Consider the following 22,069-nt stretch of genomic DNA (forward strand, 5'->3'; position numbering starts at 1 on the left):
AACATCCACTATGCAAATGCTCTTCAGACTTGCAGTTTTCTCCCCTTCTGAATGGAAAAAAAATCATCAGCAATATTCAAACAATCACTTTTTTCATTAGTTTAGATTCTGGTTCAGTTTTAAGTTGCTTAGTGGAAGTCCATGATGTCATCAACAAACTACAGGAAATTCACTCACATTTATAATCATGTAGTGTGCTGTTCAATCTTCCAGAAACACAGGACAATCGTATCTCCTATGACCTACTTCAAAATGGTTTAATGCAGCCCATTTATTTTGGGTTTGGGTAAAACTGGCATGTTATTGGGAAAGATCAGAGAATCAAACTGCTTACATCAGTAGCACAGTCCCATAATTTGCTCGAATTTGCTTCAGGACCAAAAGAAGATAGTTTTAGTCCAACACAAAACTAACTTTGAATAGTTAAGTCCTGTCTCTGTATTATTCTGGGGATGCTTACAAACCAAAATTCAAGCTGCTGATGCTTTGGTGGTATTTGCAAACTGTGCATGCATCTGTGGATTCTGAGGAAAGCCACCACAGTTAGTACTTGCCTAGTGCAGCGAGCACTACTAACATTTTGGGTATGACTGTTATCATGCCCCAGCTGCACATCCAGAGATTTCGGTCAAGACAACATTTTCCAGCAACAGATGAGCAGGAAGAGAAAAAGTGTCAAAGTCTACTGGACATCAGGTGTCCACTTCCCAGCATTAATGCCAAGGGAGATTTGCTAGATCCCTTCTCCAAAACACTGCTGAGGAGCCACAAAGTTCTTCCCACGGACAATAGTGATGTTGTACTTTTGGGGAGAGATCTGCATAAACTACTACTTAAGACCTCAGTGTTAATAGACTAACATCAGTGTTAAGAGGCACACCCTGAACAAGTTACAAATTCCAAACCAGACTGCCATGAACCCTTGCTCCTGAAGTTAGTACAAGGTACGGTCCAGCCACACACACCAAGCCCCTCCAAGCCCTCTGCTCTGGCAGAACCCAAGACTGGCTGTCCTGTTGCCACAAGAACCGTACAAGATGTGATAAAGCGCACAGTCTCTCCAATATCCACCAGAAGAGATCAGATGGCTCCTGCAAAGCAGCTCACAAAGCTGTCCTCAAACCAGGTATATGCTTTTCCACTTGGAAAAATCTCGTATTTTTCATTAAGCTGGTTGAATACTGATCATATTCCTGACTTCAGAATTAAAGAGGAAGGCACTGTCCCTCTGAAAATTTCACAATTGGTTCAGGAGGAAGGGAACACCCAAAATGTTTATTGATAGTCAAGACTTTTCTCATCTTTGACAGCAACCTAAGCACAGAAACAGATTTGTGTGTTTGACAGAAGCTGAAGATGGGAAACACTCTTCATCAAGTCAACTGAAAAACTAAACTTTATTTTCTGGAGACAAGGCAAAGAACAGCAGTGAATTCTCCATTAACAAAAGGTCTAGACATTTCTGATAATTAGTATGCTCCAGTTTCAGTGGGGGACATTTACAGTCAGCCAGGCTAGGATCAACTGATATACCAAAGAATATACTTTTAAAAAAATATAAATTCCTGGTGTCACTGGTCTCCTCTTAAAAGCTGAATTCATGAGCAGCAAGTAGTGAAACCTGTTAAGTAGCCAGTCAGCTAAAAACAGTTCACCCAGCACTAGTAAAGCACTAATACTAGACAAGAAGCAGGCTGATCAGCTTGTCCTGGACACAAACAAGTCATTTGCTGGAAAGGACAGCAGTATGCAAGTCTCCAGTACTCACTTTCCCACAATATGCTGATTATCAAAAATATGGCATGCAAAACAGAAAAATAATCTTGACGCATAAATTATATGGAAGCTGTGGAAGAAGCCTGGAGCAACACACACAGAATGGAAAAATCTGTGGCTACACTAACAATGGTAGCAAGAGTGCTTTTTTTTTCCCTGCTCTTGCAAGACTATGGAATTGTGACTTTCAATAAAGAGAACTCGCAAGCAGTAACTGACAGGTTAATATTAAATCCACTCCAGCACTATGGTCAATTGCTTTTCCCTGGTTACCTGTTTGGCTAATAAAGCACCATGCAAATTTTGTACTGTCTCTTTCCTTGCATTAGACCCACTCCCAAAAGACTTACAAAGCAGCTGAAAAAGCAGAAGTTAAAAGAGAAAAATATCCAAAAGTTATGTTTACAAAATCATAGTCACTGCTCAGGCTCCTCAAAGCATCAGCAAGAGAAAAGAGCCAAAGAGAGACCAGGAAGGGAGGGCTTACGCTTTCAAGGACACACACTGCTTTGTCATAACAAACATCACCAGCTTTTTCTGGCTATAAAATACAGTTAAAACCATCTGGAATCTTATCGACGCTGTTTGGAGGACAAGTGTACCTAAACCGCTTTATGAAATGGCACACATACGGACCACTGGAGAGGCCAGACGCTAAAACCAAAACAAACCACAGCCTCCAAATGACAAACTGTCATCACAGAGCACAGAGTCTTGCTGCCTTTGGCTTTGGTCTGTCGTTTTCAGGAACTCGTTCTCATCGCAAATGGGTTTGCCGAGATTTACTTGCACTCTGGGTACAGAGTTTCCTACGTTCTTAAACTTTTGTTGTGTCAATCCTAGTAAGTACTTTAAAAAGCAAATTTTGCCCAACGTTGGAGCCAACTGTACCAAAACCTCATTTTCTTTCTGGTTTAATTTTAATAACAGCACACGAAGACCAACTGGCAGAACTCTGCCTTGGGAAGAATGAAATTGCACTACTCATGAACTAACCTATTAACCTGCAGCAACTTCTGCAAAGAGAAGCCTGAAGCTTAAATGGGGAATATCTGGGATGAGAAGAAATCATAAAAATTAATAATAAAAATAAAATTAATTTTGACAGGTTAGATTTAAATATTTGCAGATGGCTTGCAATACCTACTTGTTCAATATCAAAAAGAAAGCAGTGCCTTTTGTAAAAGGTTCAAATCAAAAAGTTAAATTACAAAAGTGGTCAAATATTGCAGTTATTAATTTTGACACAGAAGTTATTATGACTTCCCTGATCATCTCCTTCCCCATCTTCTCCCAGAAACCCTCATACAAACAACACTTATTGGAAGAAACATTCAGCAGAAGAAAGGACGTGGTTAGCCATACATGAAGTGTCGGGTCCTTCATTTTGTTGAAATTTGGGTTCATTGCATTAGCTCACACTAAATATGTTAAATCTTTGCTCTGAACTCAGACTGCTCAGGTCCCTACACTGAACAAGTCAGTGCTCTTTGTTAGTTCGTGGCACATACAGAACCCAGAGACACCAAAAAACAATCTTTATCAGCCTTTTGCAAAACTGTTATTTACTGAATTCAATTCAGTTAATACTTACCTTTATAAACAAACCAGAACCCACAGATTTAATAAGACCTTGAAATCAGCATTGGACCACTGGAAGTGCAACACAGTAACAATGATAGTAAATTCCAGTATTAATTCATATATACTTTAATTGCTATTTTAATGATACAATAAATCTACTGCAGCTTTTAAACTTTTTTTTATTATGGTTTTATATATTTATATAAAACCACCAAAGCACTTTGAAGAATCACGCTTTGTGGTGATAACACATAGAACTAGTTTCATACTGTGCTTCTGAAAGTCTATCGTGCTGTTTTTCAAGTTATTTTACAGATGGCACATTTTAAAAAAAACAACGGAAGCATGAATTTCTAGTGACTGCAATGCAACACGGCATCCAAAACAAGATGTTTCATTACAACTAAGTTAAAGTGTGAGTGCATCATGTAATAAACAATAGCAGTTTGGTCATTTTAATCTTAATTGTGTTTACAACAAAACTAACATTTGTGCTTCACAACCTAAAATCCCATTATATAAACATAAGTTTCCTGCTGTAAAAATCCCAACAAATTACTGTCCAAAAAGAAAAACATGTCTAAAACAGGAGACCAAGTTTAAATCTACTCACTTTCCTCAATAATTGCTATATTTAAGACTAATATGACATAAAAGACACAATAAGGCACAATGGGTGGTACAAATGAATGAATACAGTTGTCCATGAAACTTGTTCTCTTCCACAAATACTAAAATATGTACCGTTCAAGATAAATTTTCTTTTAAAAATGAAATACATCATTTTGTTATGAAAGTCCTATACAAAAATTTAAAATTTACACCATCTGAGCTGCCAAAAAAATAAAAAACTGTATCAATTTTCCACAAAACTATATTTCTCACCAGCACATCCAGTCACTGGGAAGGAGATATCCCAGCACTCTGGAAAAGAAAAGCATTATTTCCCCTGTGTTTAAGACAAAAATATTGTATTCTGCATACAGTAGTGTATTATACTTAAGAAAGCCTAGCACTATTAAAATTACAATATTGATCTGGAAATTATTGTTTCACTGCCTGGATGAAATAAGGCACTTCCTTCCAGTAGGCAGCACTTTTCACATATATGAGATGATGAATCAGGTTCTGGTTAAAAACAAAAAGGGGCTCAGTGAGGTCCCAGAAGACAACAGGAACATTTCAACAGCAGGGGAAGACACAGGAGGTAAAACCTGGAGATGAAACTCTACACAGAAGTGGTCACTCTGTCAATGGCATTATTGACCTCGTTTTTGTTTGAATCCAGTCCTTTAGCAGCATTCATATCATTCCGTAAATTCTCCACTGTCTTTTTCATGTTCTTTAATTCTCCAGGGTGTGGAGTGGCTCGCCTTAGAAGTGTTCTCTAAAAATAAACAGTGCAATAAGTGGTTTTGCCTTTGTCTCTTTGAAGAACAACACACACTTTCCAGGCTTTAGCATTCACATACCAAATATCAGGTATCGGTATTTTTCCTTTTTTCCCCCCCTTTTCCTTTTCAAACTACAGTGCTCTTTGCTGAATGTTGTTTTCATAGCTGCTTGTTTATGAAGACAGTGAAAGAGGTTTTCAGAACTGTCTAGGAGCAAACTTTTTCCTTTCTTGGCCTACTAATCTGAAAGCCCCTCAAGTGAAGTACAATTACAAGTTATGGAGTGAAGATTCTTTCATAAATATAGTTGGAAATTTATTTTTTTTTTCCCCAAAAAACCATCCAAGTGATTTAAGATCACATTTCAAATAAAAAACATTCAGCTGGTTTTGAAAGAATCCCACAAGATCTCTCTACAGTGTCAAATACATGTTTGTGTGGAGCTTTGTATGCCTTCCAGTCCCACCACACAGTTTGGTTCTCTTGTCAACTGAGAACAAATATCTTGAAAGGAAGAAGAGAGACCATTTCTCTCCCATCTCAGACACAAGAACATGTAACATCATTGTGCTGAAACGTTTGTAAGGAAAACAAAATTTACAAAAACCCCAGTTAGCATCCCAATTAGAGACCAACAGAACACCAAGAATAATTGCACAAATATGTATGAGTACAATACATATATAAATGCAATTACTTTTCAGTGGTACACACGTAAACTGTGCAGATTACAGTGGAACTGATGACCCATAAATGGGTGCACTGGTCAAGACTGCTTTGGAAATCTGCCCTCCCCAGTAGGATCATAAACTTCCCCCTAAAAAGGTTCTTGCCTCAAGTCAGGCTGTAATACCATGACTGAAAGTAGTTATTAACACTTGAGGCCTCATTATTGTATGGACATTCTCAGGTTGGCACAGTTGTTAAGAGGCATCATTCTGAACTCCCTTATCAGTCAGTCTACAAACCACGCTTGTCAGAGACATTTGCTTTGGATTAAGCAACCACCTTATTTGAAAACTTAAATGTTCATTTTCCTACTAACTAAGAATTTTTATAGTCACTTTTTAAAGTTAGACCATGCTTCTAGTGTGATCCAATCCAGACAGTGCCCTGAAGTATCTCAAGCTGAACTCTAATGAGGACCACCAGAAAGTTTTTAGAGCATCAGAGAAACATGCTAAAAATCTGATTGAAGCAGTCTTAATCTTTACAAAAAGTTTTAACTGTTAATGAAAGTTAGTAAAGCTAAAGATCACGTTGCATTTTGATCTTCAGGACATTCAGAGTCCAACTTAACTGAGAGGTCTTATAAGTACAGTGACAGATGTTCCCACATCCTTTGTTTAAGTGGGAAACTAATGAGCAACGTGCTGTTTATGGACACTATGGTTGTTTCAGTGCAAATGGTGAAGGAAAAAAAAAGGAAGAAATATAGAGAGAAAGAAAGTGACTGGAAATAGAAATTAGAGAAACAAACAATGGCAAACTTAATGGAGACACATGCCAGAGTGCTGGAATACTAAATTAGACCCTATATACTTTCAGGCAGTAAAGCTTCACAGATGCATAGAAAGATCCTATCTTGTTTTTGGAAAGAAAACACCCTGAGCAGACAGGGGAAAACAAAGCAAAGCAAAGGCTGTCCTGCATCAGAACATAAGAGTTATACTCAAAGCAGAAAGCAAAAAAAAAAAAAAAAAAAAAAAAAAAAAAAAAAAAAGGCATGTTAAGTCAATATGAAAAGTTTCAGCCATCAACATTGAACAGTTTCTGCTACAAACTTATGCAAAAAGCATGCAGTCACAGATTAAATATTTACAGCAAGAATGCTCAGATATTTTTACACTTTGGCATTAAAGTCACAATGTCTGTAGGTATCCAAAGGCTTGGAAAACATACCATTTCATTATCCTCTTCATCTTTTTCATCTTCTAAGAAGCGAATTGCACTGACTCTATTCACTGCCCGCTCATTCCACGTTTCATCTGACATTTCATTTACCAAACTCTCCAGTGCACCACATCGTGGTAGGTTATCTGTTAGAACAGCAAAACATAACTAAACATTCACAGCAGGTCTAAAACATCAACATGCTATATACTGTTAGTAACTGCAATAATCAACGAATCACTCATCGAGATTTACAGTTGGCTATTTCTAGCTTTTTGACGGAAAACAGAACTTGCATTCATTTTCTGTTATCAAGTACACACAACAGTTTCTGTAAAAATAAGAGATTTCAGTACTTGGACTGTTTCAGGTTTGTGGCAGTTTTAGGGTACCAATTATATAATTTAACATACTTGCCACTATACATGCTTTTCTTCTGGATCATGGCTGCCATCTGACATTACCCAGTTCCCTAAATGGCATTCCATAACCCAGGATTATTGCTTTTACTGACCTCATCCTTTTGTATTGCCAGACATACACGTCCAACAATTTTAATTCCAAGCCTTCTACCCTTGAAGCCATGTCATTCATCTGGAGAGGAAGAAATCTAATTTCTAGTCGTGAGGCCTTCAGTGAAAGTCAGTCTACCTCAGTTACTCTTCTTAAACTAGCTTAACCTTCTCTAAATCTAAAGGGGTTGTTTTAATTCTTAATGCAATTTGTGTTCTTAAAATCCAGAAGCTGAGACAAAACAGAGCCGTTTCTATACTTCTACTGCTTTAATGGTTTCTATTTGCTTCAGCTGCATAGTATTGAAGGAGTGGAATTAATCTAGGTGAGTTTGGGTACAGGTATCTACAGCTGAACTTTTCTCCTCAGGCCTCCTTTGTACTCAGTGGAGAAGACTCCACATGATTTCTTTTAAAATTCTGTTCTTGGATGGTATAAATGACTCTCCATTGATTACAGCAAAAGTTTAAATATTAGCTCAGATGAATCCCCTTGAATGTTCACACATAGCTGTAAAAGCTTGAGGACAAAAATATCCAGAAGTTACTGGAGTAGCAACCCAGCCAACAGTGAAAAAGAGTTACTGGTTCCACCTGATCCACAGGAAAGTTTCAGCACAAAAGGTAAAAGCAACTTATACTGCAATTCTACACTTGTTGAAGAATATAATAAAGTTACTGTACAGCATCTTTGCTTGAAAGAAAATTAGCTTCCTAAAAAGTAAAATGTCTACTGCTTATTACTAGCTATGCAATTATTCTTCTGGTAAAAAGACTGTAATTGGAAAGCTACCAATTTTCACTACATATATATGTATTTAAGATGTATAATCAATGTACACAAATATGGACACCACTACTTGGCCCACTGGCAAGCCTCAGAATAATGATATGATTAAGTCTTCTTCTTTCAGGTCTGTATTTAGTTTATCGTAGCTGGTGTCATCATATTTTCAGTAACACTCACAGCCATGTTTTTCAAGTCTTCTGAAAACTAGTATGAATACCAAAAAAAATAATTTAAAAGTTAAAATTCAACCAGAACTTTGCTACTTTGCTCATTAGAGCTTACGTATGTTTTACAAAGCTTTACGGAACAGACAACACAGTAAACAAAGAAGTACTTCTATAAATCGCGAAAAACTGACTCTAGGCACTTACCTTGGCAACCAGGCTCAGAAGGCATTTGGGGAAGTAATACACATGTTAAAATCTTTTCTCCTGTTTCGGGGTCTGTGTCAGTCTGAAACGTCAGCAAAGGTTGGGACTGGTTATCAGACAACCACAAAGCCTTCAGCTTTAAGGTAGTCAGTGAGAGGGGAAGATACGTCAGCCTAGTTCAAAAAAGAAAAGTAAAAAAGTCAGGGCAATCTCTAGGAGATTTAAGAGATGGCCATGAAGTTGACTCAAGTATACATCCCTGAGTTGGAATAAACAGGACTGACATTAATGCCACTAATAGAAGGTATTGCAGTAGTCATCAACTCCAACTACTCTATTCTTTTAAAAAGAATCTGCAACTTAACTTTATACCATAACTACCTGTAGCTGTGAATAACAGATAAAACAATGCTGGGCTTTTTCTACTGCAGTAAAATGCCCTGGAAGGCAGTCAGCTGCTTCTGGTCTGGAGCCTTATACATACACAACTGCCAGAACAGAAATATGTAAGTACCTATGAGACAATTATATTGCATAGATGAGATGCCATTTGCTTTTCCTCTTTTTTTTTTTTTTTTTTGTCTGTTTAACTTCCTACTAAACAACCGAACTAATTTGCTGGTTTATGCTTCAATGCACTGCTTTTTGCATTGTGATGTCTGAAGCATATCAACTAAGATTTATGAGAAGCCACAAGGTCAAAGTAGCATTATTTGTTACTTGCACTGTATCTCAAAGATAAGACACTTAGTGTTACTTGACATTAAGGCTGGTAGTTTCAGCTGAAGCTCTACCAAATTGCCTAGATTCTCAGTTTTAATTCAGAAATATACAAATCCAGCAGGTTTTTTTAAATCCTATTTTTTCCTCGGGGTCAAAGCAATCCAGAAAGTGTGCTCATGACAACACACAGTTTATGCTACTTTGAGCCAAGGGGGAAGACTACTTTGATAAATTCAGCAGTAATGCTAACACAAAAGTCCTAACTGGTTTTTGTTGTTACTTCATTCTTAGACATGTAATATCTTTTGTTGTTAGAAAGAAATAAGTAAATTCAGCAAAAGAACATGACAATACAAAAATCTCTTACCTGTTTCCAGCAACATCTAGGACATGAAGTTCAGTGGCTTGTGAAATTTCAGAGGGAATTCGAGATAATCTGTTGTCACGTACAGAAAAGACGTTAAGACTGCAGCACCCCCCAATCTATATTAAGGAGAGAAAAAAAAAAAAAGTCTGGTTTTGTTGCAGTATATTAGTATAAACAAAGGCATGCAGTACGGGTCACGTAGTATGTCATAGCACATTCAAGTTATGATGCCTGCCAGACACTTCACCCAGAGGTACAGACTGCAAACAAGCGTTAGCTTAAAAGAAGTCTGACCTGAAGCAAGTCTGTTGGAGCAGTTTCTTGAACATCTGTATCTGCAAATAACGTATATCTTTGCAAATAGGTCGGGTTATACCTACCTTTTAGAGCCTTCCACACCAGAAAGAGATCAGTAACCACACAGATGCCACTTTGCAGACAGCCCTCATAAAAAATACTAGCTTTAACTTTCAACTTTTTCCAGCTCTCTGTTTCACGTATTAATTCTTTCTTTCCTCATGGTAACTTTAGATACGAGCAAGTGCAATGGAGCTTTAGGCAAGGCAAAATGTTAAATACACCAATCAACTCCCAATGTTTATTGAGTCCACAAACAGTAATGAAGAGTTCACAAAAAGTAGACTGTATGAGTAACATCTTTGATGCCCTGTTTTATTAGAAGCATCTAATTTCAAGATGATTCCCATACAAACTGGCCAATTTAATCTAATATCCTCTGTCTCCACCAATTTATCCAAATGTAAGCATCTGCGTTCCCAAGCTAATTTTTGGGTGCAAAAGATGGGATTTTTCATTTTTGCCCTTAAAATATCTGTATTTCACATCACAGGTACATGTTTTCAGAAAAAATAAACCCTCTACATTTGATTAAAAAAAAAAAAATTCACATTCCACCTTTTTGTTCCAGAAGGCAGTTACTACTCCTATAAACACCAGGAATATTAGTTTTAGCAACCTGAAAGCTACTTCAAGTAACTATTTGTTCCTATTCACAAAGAAAACTTACCTTTGTTTACTTATCACACAGAGCTTAAAAAGCACTGCTGTTTGCCAGTTCCAAAACTCACCACACAAGAAGGGAAAAAAAAAAAAAAAAGTTTCTTCTCTTACTCCAAGTATTAGAGGCAAAATATCCCAATGCCTTTTGAAGCTTTCAAGTTAAGCGGACTTAGAACTTAACTATAGAGAGCAAATCTACTGAAAGATCTTAAGTTCAAAAATTAGAGGACTTCTACAGTCACACACATGTAAGAAGGTTCTCCTGCCACAATACAGTCAACATGTCACTTGGTTAGGAGTCCCCAAATCTGAGCTGAAATTATTTATGTGTTCTAGTTAACTGTCAATTCTATCTTTGCAAAATCCACAATTCAGTCCAAACCCAAGTTTGAGATTACAGACAAATATCACAAAAGCCTTTCCACTAGTCAAAGTAAAAACCATGTCAATTTGACCTTATGTATCAAGGAAAAAGCCATTTTTAAAAGGATGGAACTGTGACTTAGAAAATAAAACAAACAAATGAAGCATTTATACTCCACTCACCTTCCTTTGTATCATAAATACATTTCAGTGGAAGAAAGCAGCAATCAGCTGCTCAAGGCTTCTGATTCACAAGCTATTTACAGCACAAAGTTACAGAACAACATTTTCTTGACAGAACAAAATCTGGGATGGTTTCCCTTAAATCACTGCACTCTAAGATGCAGCTATTTGACCAGTATATCAGCTTTCTCGGCCCTGCATGTACGCTATGACCAGCAACCTTGTTAGCCATTTTAGCTCATGAATCAAAGCCCTTAGAAATCAGCACTCAAATCACGAGCAAACATTTTTTAGTGCAATAATTCTGCTATTCACTTTAAAGCGTGTATAGATTCTTAAATAATGTGCCTTGACATATTCACAGAATACAGTGCCATATAGAAAAAAGATAAAAAATATATTTTACACACACACACTGTCTAATTGGTGTATCTAACATGAGGAGCTGTGAAAAGCAAGAGATACAATTAGTGAATGTTGATGAGCTGGCAAGTGATGCCCTAACTGTACACAAAGTGTTTGCTTTTCCATGAATGAAGTTTGCGTTATTCAGTCTTGGAGCATGGATATCCAAACAGTTTAGCCAAACAAACAAAGTAAAGCCATGCAGCCCTGATATGACCAAAACTTCTGTACTTTTAACAATGGAAAAATGCAGGAGTGGAACCAGCCGGCCTGAGTCATCATGCATTTAAAGCAGTTTAATGAGAGGTAACAGTAGAACCGTGGACTGAATAATACTTACAGGGTTATCAATTTACCTGACCCATAATTTTCCAAGCGGCTAACAATTAAGAAAATACAAGAGATGTTCAATTTACTTTTCTTTATCCATACTGGACAAGAGCATGCCGACAAATGGAGACAGAACATAACATTCTCCTAAGTTATTTTAACTTCATTTATTTTACCTTTGTTCTATCAGTCAACAGGCAATTGTTCAAATGTTTTCTTTCATTCAGAGGTAGAGAAGACTTTTTTTTTAATAGTGTAGTGGGGGAGATAACAGATACTGAATTTTTTTTATGAAACTTTTTAGAAAATGCAGGCAGCATCTAACAAGTAGCATCGGGTGAGATATCACAGAGAAAGAAGACAAGCTGACAGTTAAAAAAACCACTAAAATCTTTATCCTTTCAAAAAAAGATGGCACTCATCTAGCAGTACAGAAAGACATCAGGTCCAACATTTGAAAACCTAAACACGAAGCGGTGCCACTGAGGCAAAGTGCACACACTAAATGGCATGCTGAAAGGAAAACACTGTTGTGACCACCATGAAATAATACAGTATCAGAACGTCACTGGTTTGGCTGAGAGTCATTAGCTGACAAAGAGCCATGCTTTCCAGGGGTTTGATCACATGCTTACAACAGACTTTGCCAAACCATCACATAGGCACCAAGTACGCAGTTGAGACCACAAGCCCATTTAACAGTTAAGCACACAGTTCATTTCGAGCACAGGCTTTAATTAATGGGGACAAGCATGTGCTTAGTTCTAGGCACATGAGTAACTGTTCCAAAGACTGGAGGCTTAAAGAAGTCCTCACGTTCTTCTGTAGTGAGCTAGATATCAGGAAAAGGTCTCAATTGAGTTGTGCATGTCTAAGTCATATTCCTGAGATTTATTTCATTCTAACAACTTTAATTTAAGGGTCATTCACTTGTCTCATCACAACATCTCCAAAGAACAGTCAGCCTAGATAAAAAACAAAAACAAAACCCACACATCAGTCAGGCAGAAAATTATCATTACTGTGAAGTGCTAATTCTGAGATCACTGATTTTACAGTACTGTAAAGTCTGAACAGAACTGCTTATTTGCATTCAGGTGGACTTGCTTCAGAGGATGAGTGTCACTAGGACCCCTCTGGGTTCTACCCCTGTGAAGGATTCTTCTGCTCTTTTCTTCTATCTCAGTCTTTGGCTCATCTTTCTAACAGCTTCCTTGTTCTGGAAAAGCAGTAACACTTGGGACTATATAGAGAGGATGTCAGCTTGGCTGCTAAAACTCCTCTCCACGTTCTGATCATGACCAGCATTCACCACTTCAGTCTCCTGATTTTTTGACATCCACACACCCACTGCCAGTCCATCTTAAACAGTCCTCCAGAACTGCAAGTCTTATCACATCACTTTTCTGCAGATGTTTCTGATGACTCCCCTTCTCTATCGCAAACAGTGTTGACACCATCAGTTGCGTATTTTTGATCACCCGACTTTTACTGCACTTCTGTTAAGTAACCTAGTGGTTGCCATTTGTTTTTTTCTTGCTGATGACACCTTTGCAGCTTTCTAGAGGCAAACCCAAGAGTGTGCAGATTCATCCCCCTCTTCCCATTTAGCTCCCTCCCAATTGTTCCCTCTCTTGAGCCCAGCTGTAAGTTACAGTCATTCATCACCACAGACCAAATTTCACTGATTATGATGGCACATCCTCACATTGTTGGTGCTCTAAAGTCAAAACACAAAATAAAGGTGGGAAACTTGAAAGACCTTCAATTTACATTAGTTGAATAACATCTTTTGATCTCAGCATCTGTTAACTGCTCAAAAGCTATGAATCAATTCTGCTGTCCTTTACCAGTTAGCATCTTTCACACAGGTATAAGCAATGCAAAAACCCCTGACATTATGACAAATACCACGATGATTATTCTTTAGCATGTGACTAATTAAAGTCCAGTGACACATCTCTTATTCAACTCTCAATACAGCTGTAAGCATCAAGAACTCTCACTAGGTTTATACAACTCTGATAAATACATTGTGAATTTAAACACCGTTCCTATTGTGTTGTAAAATCTTTTCCACGGTGTCATAACCAAAATTTTGTTTGGATTCAAAGTAAATTCAGAATTTTCCTTGGCCCCAGATAAAGTAATTAATTCTTTAATTGCAAGAACAGAATACATTTAGAGGTGGAAGAAACTACCCAATTCACAATTGTTAGCTATTATTCTCTTATTATTAACTTTATATTGGAACAGAAAATCTTCAGCAAACTCATTTCAGCATCCCCTGCACCACTGGTAAATAGTATGGAAGGAACACGGCAGACAGCTTTCTCTGCCCTCTGACTCAAAGCTAAGTTTTCCTGCATTTTACTTAGTGCCTTTTTTCCCTTTGGAACACACAAACACATACTTTTACACAAATGAGGGAAGGAAGGGGACATCAGAAATTAAAACCAGAAACAAGAAAGAGGCCCCAACTTGTTTAAAAAACAAATTAAGTAAGAAAAATGTAAAAAGCACAATTGTTGCAAAAAAAACCAAAAACAAACAAAAAAACCCCTGCAGTTTTACCTACTGTAGTAACAATTCTCACAATACACCTCAGAGCCAGGAAGGACACATTACCAGATCTCTGCAGGTTATAGACTCATTACATTAACAAAAGCACATGAACTGGAAAACATTCCAAGGAGGTTATTCATGCAAGTGCCAAAATCAACACACCAGTTTCACCAGCGTTTCAGTGCCAGGGTGGGATTTCAATACCAAAGAGTCACCAGACAGGTCTTTCAAGTTTAAGGGGAAAAACATATGTAACTATGAACAGGTTTAGACATTCTCAGTTCTTGCTGAAGTTTGTTTCATCAGTCAATTCAGTGAGAGAGGTATCAAGCTGCAAGATGAGATTCTTAAGATGAAATCTCTCTGACTCAAGGCTTGGTCAGACATTCAGCTGTTCCAGATTTTACCTTATGTATTGACACCAGATACAGAAGAACCTTTGAACCAGGAAACTTTGAAGTAGTAGTATTTGTATACAAACTCCTCAATAATCCCAAATCAGGAAATCTTACACCAAAAGGTAGAGACTGGTTTCACAAGTGTGCACTGAAACAAACTGGCAATGTAATGGTTTGACAGGCTGACCCAAAATCCAATCCTAGTAAACTGCTAACAAAAAAAAACAAACAAAAAACCCAACAACCCCAAACAAACCCCAAAACTACCAAAAAAAACCCCACACACCACAAAAAGCCTAGAACTCATAGATTATCTCAGCAGGTTATATTAGAGCGGGCATGTAATTTCTGCTATCACATCTATACAAGCTCTCTTTGCTACAGGAATAATCCTGGATGGAAGGACAGAGACACCAGCAAGTATATACGGTATTTGTTACATGGACTCTTCTACCTAGTAGAGTCCCATTTCTTCTGTACGCATGTTACCAGACTATGTCTTTGTCCAACAGAAACCAGTAAATGCCTGTCCCATACCCATTTCTTATAAGGATGAAGACCACAAATGCACAGCTGTTCTAGCACTCTGTAAAGCAGAGAAAGAACTAGAGAAAGCGGGAAGGAAAAAGAAAGGAAAAGAGGGAAAACACTGAGTAAGAATATCTGCAGTGCATACTCTACTTCTGCATCTGACTCTGCTTCTGTGAAGGGGGAACCAGCATACAAGTACTAACACTGATTGATGTGCAAAGGTCTGAGACCCCAGTCCTCGGCATACTATCTCAGGATACGTCTTAGGCAACATACAGGAGGCAGGGGTGTTGAAAATGACTGATGTCAGAAGCTGTGCCTGGTTTTAAATATTAATTAGTCAGTCTGAGATGAAAATAAATGGAAAAGACAGTAAGCTTTTTCACTGTCAAGTAGAACCTTCCAACAGACAGAAAAAGGCTGACACATTTTTCAGTCTTCCTTAAGTGCCCTACCAATGCATTTTGTTGTTTGGGGTTTTTTTTTTTCCAAGTCAGTAATGATGAGAAGGAAAAGGGAAATTGAACATTTCACCAAGACACCAAATTGTTCCTCCCTGCCATCCAAAGGGAAACTCAGAATTGGGATCTTTGCCATTATCAGTACAGAATCACAGAATCATCTAGGTTGGAAAAGACCTTGAAGATCACCTAGCCCAACCATTAACCTAACACTGACAGTTCCCAACTACACCATATCCCTCAGCGCTATGTCAACCTGACTCTTAAACACCTCCAGTACCTCTGAAGCTGCTCCTGTGGATGCTTTGCGTAACAGCAAACGGTACTTGTTATACCTGTTTATGCAGAATGTTTTTCTTTTAGAGCTATGAAATGTGACTTCACTGAATTCCTCTAAACTTTAACCAGAAAACTTGTATTACAGAAGTGCTCACTTTTGGTCTAAAGCAAAAAGCTACTTTTTTAGAAAAATACTACACAAAGAAAATGCAGCTCCAGAACAGATGAAACAAGCAGAGAGCACTAGATTTCTTCCTGTTTTCGAAACTAGCATTTCAGCATTGTTAGAAGGTAATCTAAAGACTTGAAGGGAAAAGTGTCCTATTGTACAGCTTAAGCATTAAGGAATTGAAACTGAAACTTGAAAAACTGAAACTGAGAAGTCTTGTTAGCTAAACGGTACATTCTGCAATACATGCATATTAACAGTATTTTTGAGACAAACCATTGCATCAGTTGTTTATGCTTTCTATTTGTTACCATTACCAGCTTGGAATTCAAATCCACCGATCTAGAGGGTGGATATGACCCTCCAGTTGGAGAAGGACTGACTTCCTTTAAAAATAAAAAATAAAAGAATTTTAAAAATTCACAGAGCAAAACATACTTTAATGAAACATTCTGGAAATCTTACATTAAATGTAATTTCAAAGCATTTTCTCTAACGAGAAAGATATATAGGTGTGGAGACCTTTACAGGAAAAAAAAAAATTCTATGTCAAAGAACTTGATGCCAAAGAGCTCTGTTTCCTCTGTTTCTCTGCCAAGCTCCCTGGGAACCATCCTCTCCCATCTTTATTTCCTGGACTTTCTACAACTCCCCAGATCACCTCATTCCAGACACCACCTTCCATTTCTTCATCACCCGCCTTCTCCAAACACAGACGCATCCCTGACTTTACCCCACCCCATGTGCAGGTGTCCCCTCCCCTCTCTGCCATGTGCACTAATGTTCTCCACACACTTTCTTGTTCTTCACTTCACCCTTGAATATCCCCAACTCTTTCACTGACTGGGCAACGCTTCCCACATCTGAAAACCATTTCTGGTTCCAAGTCCCAGTTTCTTGTTCAGCATTAATCCCTCTGTTGTTCCGCACTGAGCCCTTGGCTCAGTTATTCCCCCCAAAGAGACACACCTGTTCGCATCCTGCTTTACCTGCTTCTGAAGCCAAGCCTTCTCCTCTCACCTGCTCCTGTCCCTGCTCCTTCCAAGCCATGCTGCTCATCCTCATGCACCATCTCCAATATCATGAACTCCATTAACTAAGAAAAATGCTTATACGCTACATAAGCCATTAACGACCAATCTGGAAGTAAAGTGTATCAGTAACACCTTACACATTGTAACAAACTCAGAGCAATTCTCCTTAAAGGTGGACTAGGCACAAAATTGTGCAAGTCTCAAGTACAGATAGTTTAGAACACCTGTGTAATGTATTAAATTAAGTAACAACATGGAAAGTCTTCTGCTGAATGAACACAACACCAAAACTGTCATCACATCACAACCCAGAAACACAGTTTTCCCAAGGTCCTGCCTCTTGCTACCATTTATTCAACCCATCTGGGTACACCCTCTGCATTTTTCTGTTCAGAATCAGCAACACCTCTGCAGAGGAGACACTGTCCTGCTAGAGGAGCTACAGTACTCACATCTTCTCTTCCCTCCCTCATCTTTCCCCGCTGCCCCATCAAACATACACTTACAAGCCAATCTATAAAGAAGCAATAAGGGCGATCATGAAGCCCCAATTAGGTGACCAACTTGTGGCAGCTCACACCTGGAACACTGGAATTGTTGCTGCCAGTGCCACAGCAGCATATTCTGTCCCTGCTTGATCCCTCCTTTTCAGACCATCAGCTCTCCCCCATCTCCCTGTGCCCAGACACTTTGCTTCCTCATCACACCTCCTCCTCAAGCTGTCCAAACTCCCTAAGTAAGTGGGCCTGAGCAGAAGTGTGTGCTCACTAGCCAGAGCTGATACTCCTCTCAACTCCATCAGCTGCCACCTGAGTACATACCCCTCCTACTCCTGAAGTGACTCAAAGTGTGAGCAAAAGCTACAATCTCAGAGCCACATGTTAGAAACAGATAGGAAAATTAAGGAGGAGAATTACTTGGACAAAAATTACAGAGAAACAGTAGTGCAAACAGAATCAGCTCACAGTCCCATGCTCCAACAACAGGATGCTGCTTCCCCCGATCTCTTTCCAGAATTTACTGCTGAACAGAACTTGTAAGGCCTTCATTATATTTAGTTTCACAACAGAAATTCTAGCCTCATTTCACTCCATAGACAAGGAGTCCTAGTGATCACAGATGTAAGATTTGAGGTATCACTGATCTTGGTCACATCAGGTCCTCATATTTAAAGGCAAAAGTAGTTCCAAGATCTCCACAGTCTGAATCTTTTTTCAGAATATGAAACCTTCCCTTTGCTATGGCTCACAAGAGTAAGGTTGAGGAATACTCTGGCAATACTTTTATACTACATGCAGAAGAGACATATTGATATTTAAATACCTTTACTCTACCAGAACTCCCAGTCTTCAAATAGTGCTGGACCTGACACCCACAGTGGGAATTACTAGTTACAAGCCTTTTTGTTCAACTGCAAAGACATTCTGCACTTCCAAGTCACCAAATCACCACAGTTGATGTTCAGATTTATGCTGTTCAGATCTAATGGACAAGTTTCTGGTCATGATCAGTTTGGGAAGAATACCCAGTGGATCAAAGTTGCCTGCTATTTCTTGTAGGCATTTGAAATCAAGAGCTTTCCATTTGTATGATCACATCTGTGAGAGCTAATTGCACAAAACTTACCTCTTTGGGCAAAGATGTTAATTTGTTTCTATCGGCATTCAAATTGTTCAGCTTCTTTAGTTTTCCAATGCTCTTCGGCAATGACTGTGCCAACAAAGACAAAATAATATGCAAACAGAATTTGTAAATTCATGAGTCAGAACAAAACTTATCTCACTTTAGAAATTAATTGACTGATCCATTTTCAAAAACTGGAGTGTAGTTAACCCTCGTTACTACCAGGCCTTCCAAAGGAGATCCAAAGTTTTATCTTGCAGTAGAAATATCCAGGAATGTCAGTTTCTAATACAAATTCACTCAGGAGTTACCTCTGCACTAAGATGATAGATGCACAACGGCTGTGTACAGAAGCATGTATGCAGAATGTCCATGTTATCTCTAAATAGCTAATTGAGAGGCAAGCTTCTGATTTAGGTGCTATGAACTGATCTCTGGAGAGGCATCTTTCCAACAGGCTTAAGCTCCTAACTCAATCAAGCACCAACCTAACTTAAGAAATGCTCAAACTTAGATTTTTATAAACACTTCTACTCTTCAAGTGTCAGTGTCCTGTGAAGGCATTTTCAAAATAACAGAAGGGAACACCTAATGAAAAGAAGTCTAAGATTTTACTTTAATTGGCCAGATGGCATATTCAATACCTGGATGGAGAAGATCAGCAGAGCAAGGAACAGTACAACAGCAGCTCTGCAGCACTCAGGGCTTCTATTAAGTTTCAGCAAGTCTGATCTAGATAATGCACTGCAAAATTGGCAACAACGCAATGCAGCACAAACTCCGCATTAAAAACACAACGAAGTAACTGATACCTGCACTCCAGGTGCTCCAATTCCCTTAGTGATCATGAAAGATTCAAAAGTGAATATGTAACCGCTTAAGCCTTTGGAAGGGAGGATTGTTACACACAACTTGATCTTCAGCATTCATTTAACAGGTTAGAAATAAGATGCATTTAAAGGAAACTCACTACTTAGCTTGTAAGGTTACTCACTGATACTACTGTTAAGTGATTCAGCAATTAGCAGCAGGTCTTACTACTGCCAGCCATTTGAGCAGTCATGACCATGCTTACCTGAAGTTGGTTTTCTGTTAGAACTAGTTCAGTAAGGCCTTCGCAGTCTCCAATTGAATCTGTTAGTTGAATAAGTTTGTTCTGATCAACCTTCAAAATGGAGAGCCTCCTCAATTTTCCTGGTCAGAAAGAACAACACATTTGTTTAGCTTAATATCCTCCAATACCTGCTATAATTACACAAAATCATTCTGCTGCAAATCTTTTACAAATACTCTAACATAATTGCATTTTTTTTTCAGGTAAAAAAAAAAGGAAATCAAGCACTGCTTCACTTGGTGCTTGCACTATTTTTGCAAGTTTATAAGATCACTGAATTAATATTCAATATAAATATTCATATTCAATATTTAAGCATATTAAATCATATTAAAGTTGCAATCTGAATGGTACCCCTTGTAAATGTCAAGGACATGACTACCCAAAGGCCTATAAACAGGAGAAAATTATCTATTTTTTCCTCAATTACACAATGTTTATTCATAAAGGAGTACTCAGAAGATCACCTATGCCTACTCAGCCACAGTAAGAAAGGCTTGCACAAGTGACAGCCAAAACTCAAACAGAATCAAGGTCTCTTTGTCCCAATAGAGAACTGAGTTAGTCAGACATGAAAGTTCCTTTTTCAGAATAGAAATCAAACTTCTTTGAAGGTCTTCTCCCCAGGAAGGACAAAATACTATTTCAGAGCAGAGAGCTCACCTTGTTCTTACTTGTATGAGGAAGAAATTTTTCACAATGAGGGTGGTGAAACACTGGAACAGGTCACCCAGAGAGGTGGTAGATGCCCCATCCCTGGAAACATTCAAGATCAGGCTGGATGGGACTCTGAGCAACTTCATCTAGTTGAAGATGTCCCTGCTCATTGAAGGGGGGGTTGGACTAGATGACCTTTAAAAGTCCCTTCCAAACTGAACTATTCTATGATTCTGCTCCTTTGTATCAGAATGATCTTTGGTGCAAAGCAGAGCTGACCCAGACAGAGCCCAAGACTGAGAATTCAGGAGACATCACTAGCTGCTGACACCTCCCTGCCCATCCCCACACTGTCTTAATAGCTGTAATAGGCTGGCACATCAAATTTGCTGATGATGCTAGATCATGAAGAGATGGCTGATACATGCTAAGATAGCAACCTAAACAGAAACCTGAGGTTCAGCAAGGAGAAGTGCAGAGCTCTGCACCTGGGCAGCATAACCCCGTGCACCAGTACAGGCTGGCAAGTGACAGGTTGTACAAGAGCCGTGCTGGAAAGGAGCTGGGGCTTAGTGTGGGCACCAGGCTGAATATGAACTAGCCGTGCTTTCTCAGAAATAAACACTGGCTAGAAGAATTACAGCCAGCAGATCAATGGAAGTTATTATATTCCATCTACTTGGCACCAGTGAGGCCACACCTGTAAAATCATGCTCAGTTTCATGTTCTGTCCTGTCTCCATCTCTGACTCCCCAGTTCAAGAGAGATGCTGATGGGGGTCCAGCACAAAGCTCTCAAGATTGACCAAGGCACATGTGAGCTGAGGCTGAGAGATCTGGCTTTGATGACTCCAGCAAAGAAGGAGCCAAGGGGGCATCTAGGAACAGCCCACAATTACCTGAAGGGCAGTAACAGAGATGACAGAGCCAAACTCTCCTCTGCAGTGGCAGGCAAGACAGCAATGGCTACAAATCAAAGTGTGTGAGGTCCCAGCTGGACATCAGCTTCCTCACCGGGAGGTGGTGCAGCACTGACACAGGCTGCCCAGGGGGTGCTGGAGCCACCTCCACTGGGGCTTTAGAGACTTGGTGAGACACAGCCACAGCTGACCTGACCTGCTGGTGGTGGTGAGAGCCCTGCTTTGAGGGCTGTACAGATCCACCAATCCAACAAGGATTCAGTGATCAGCTGAGCCCCTCCCAGTAGCTTCCATAGAGACCAGCGAGGTTTACTTCAACCACAATACCAGATTTTTTCAATTTCACACAGTAAGTCCGATATTACAGAAAAAGAGTAAGTACTGTAGCCCTACCCAATTCTCCAAACACAAGTAAGCTATTATTCACATAAGTAGCAAATTTTTTTGCCTTTATAACAAAATTACATCCAGAAAATGTTACAAACTGCACGTGCAAACTAAGCCTGTCTTGAAATGGCCTGGATGTTCACAATCCCCTTCTCCAGCAAAGGATTCCATTTAACAGGATTCTTGAGAAGCAGCAGCTCCTCTTGTTCACCAGCTGGTGT

General features: G+C 38.9%; 1 protein-coding gene across 1 annotated transcript in view; it reads right to left on the minus strand.

Annotated features, from left to right (window-relative positions):
* Positions 1 to 3,519: 3,519 nt before the first annotated feature.
* Positions 3,520 to 22,069, minus strand: part of LRRC1 (leucine rich repeat containing 1) — a 73,967-nt gene continuing 55,417 nt past the window's right edge. The window contains exons 9-14 of the mRNA XM_074819885.1: positions 19,847 to 19,965; positions 18,775 to 18,858; positions 9,411 to 9,526; positions 8,321 to 8,493; positions 6,657 to 6,793; positions 3,520 to 4,747 (exon numbers count right to left, since the gene is read on the minus strand). Coding sequence (XP_074675986.1) covers positions 4,589 to 4,747; positions 6,657 to 6,793; positions 8,321 to 8,493; positions 9,411 to 9,526; positions 18,775 to 18,858; positions 19,847 to 19,965 — 788 coding nt within the window. The 3' untranslated portion in view covers positions 3,520 to 4,588. The remainder of the gene's footprint in view (positions 4,748 to 6,656; positions 6,794 to 8,320; positions 8,494 to 9,410; positions 9,527 to 18,774; positions 18,859 to 19,846; positions 19,966 to 22,069) is intronic.

The sequence above is a fragment of the Strix aluco genome, chromosome 3 (genome assembly GCF_031877795.1).
Source record: "Strix aluco isolate bStrAlu1 chromosome 3, bStrAlu1.hap1, whole genome shotgun sequence".
In the NCBI taxonomy this organism is placed as follows: Eukaryota; Metazoa; Chordata; class Aves; order Strigiformes; family Strigidae; genus Strix; species Strix aluco.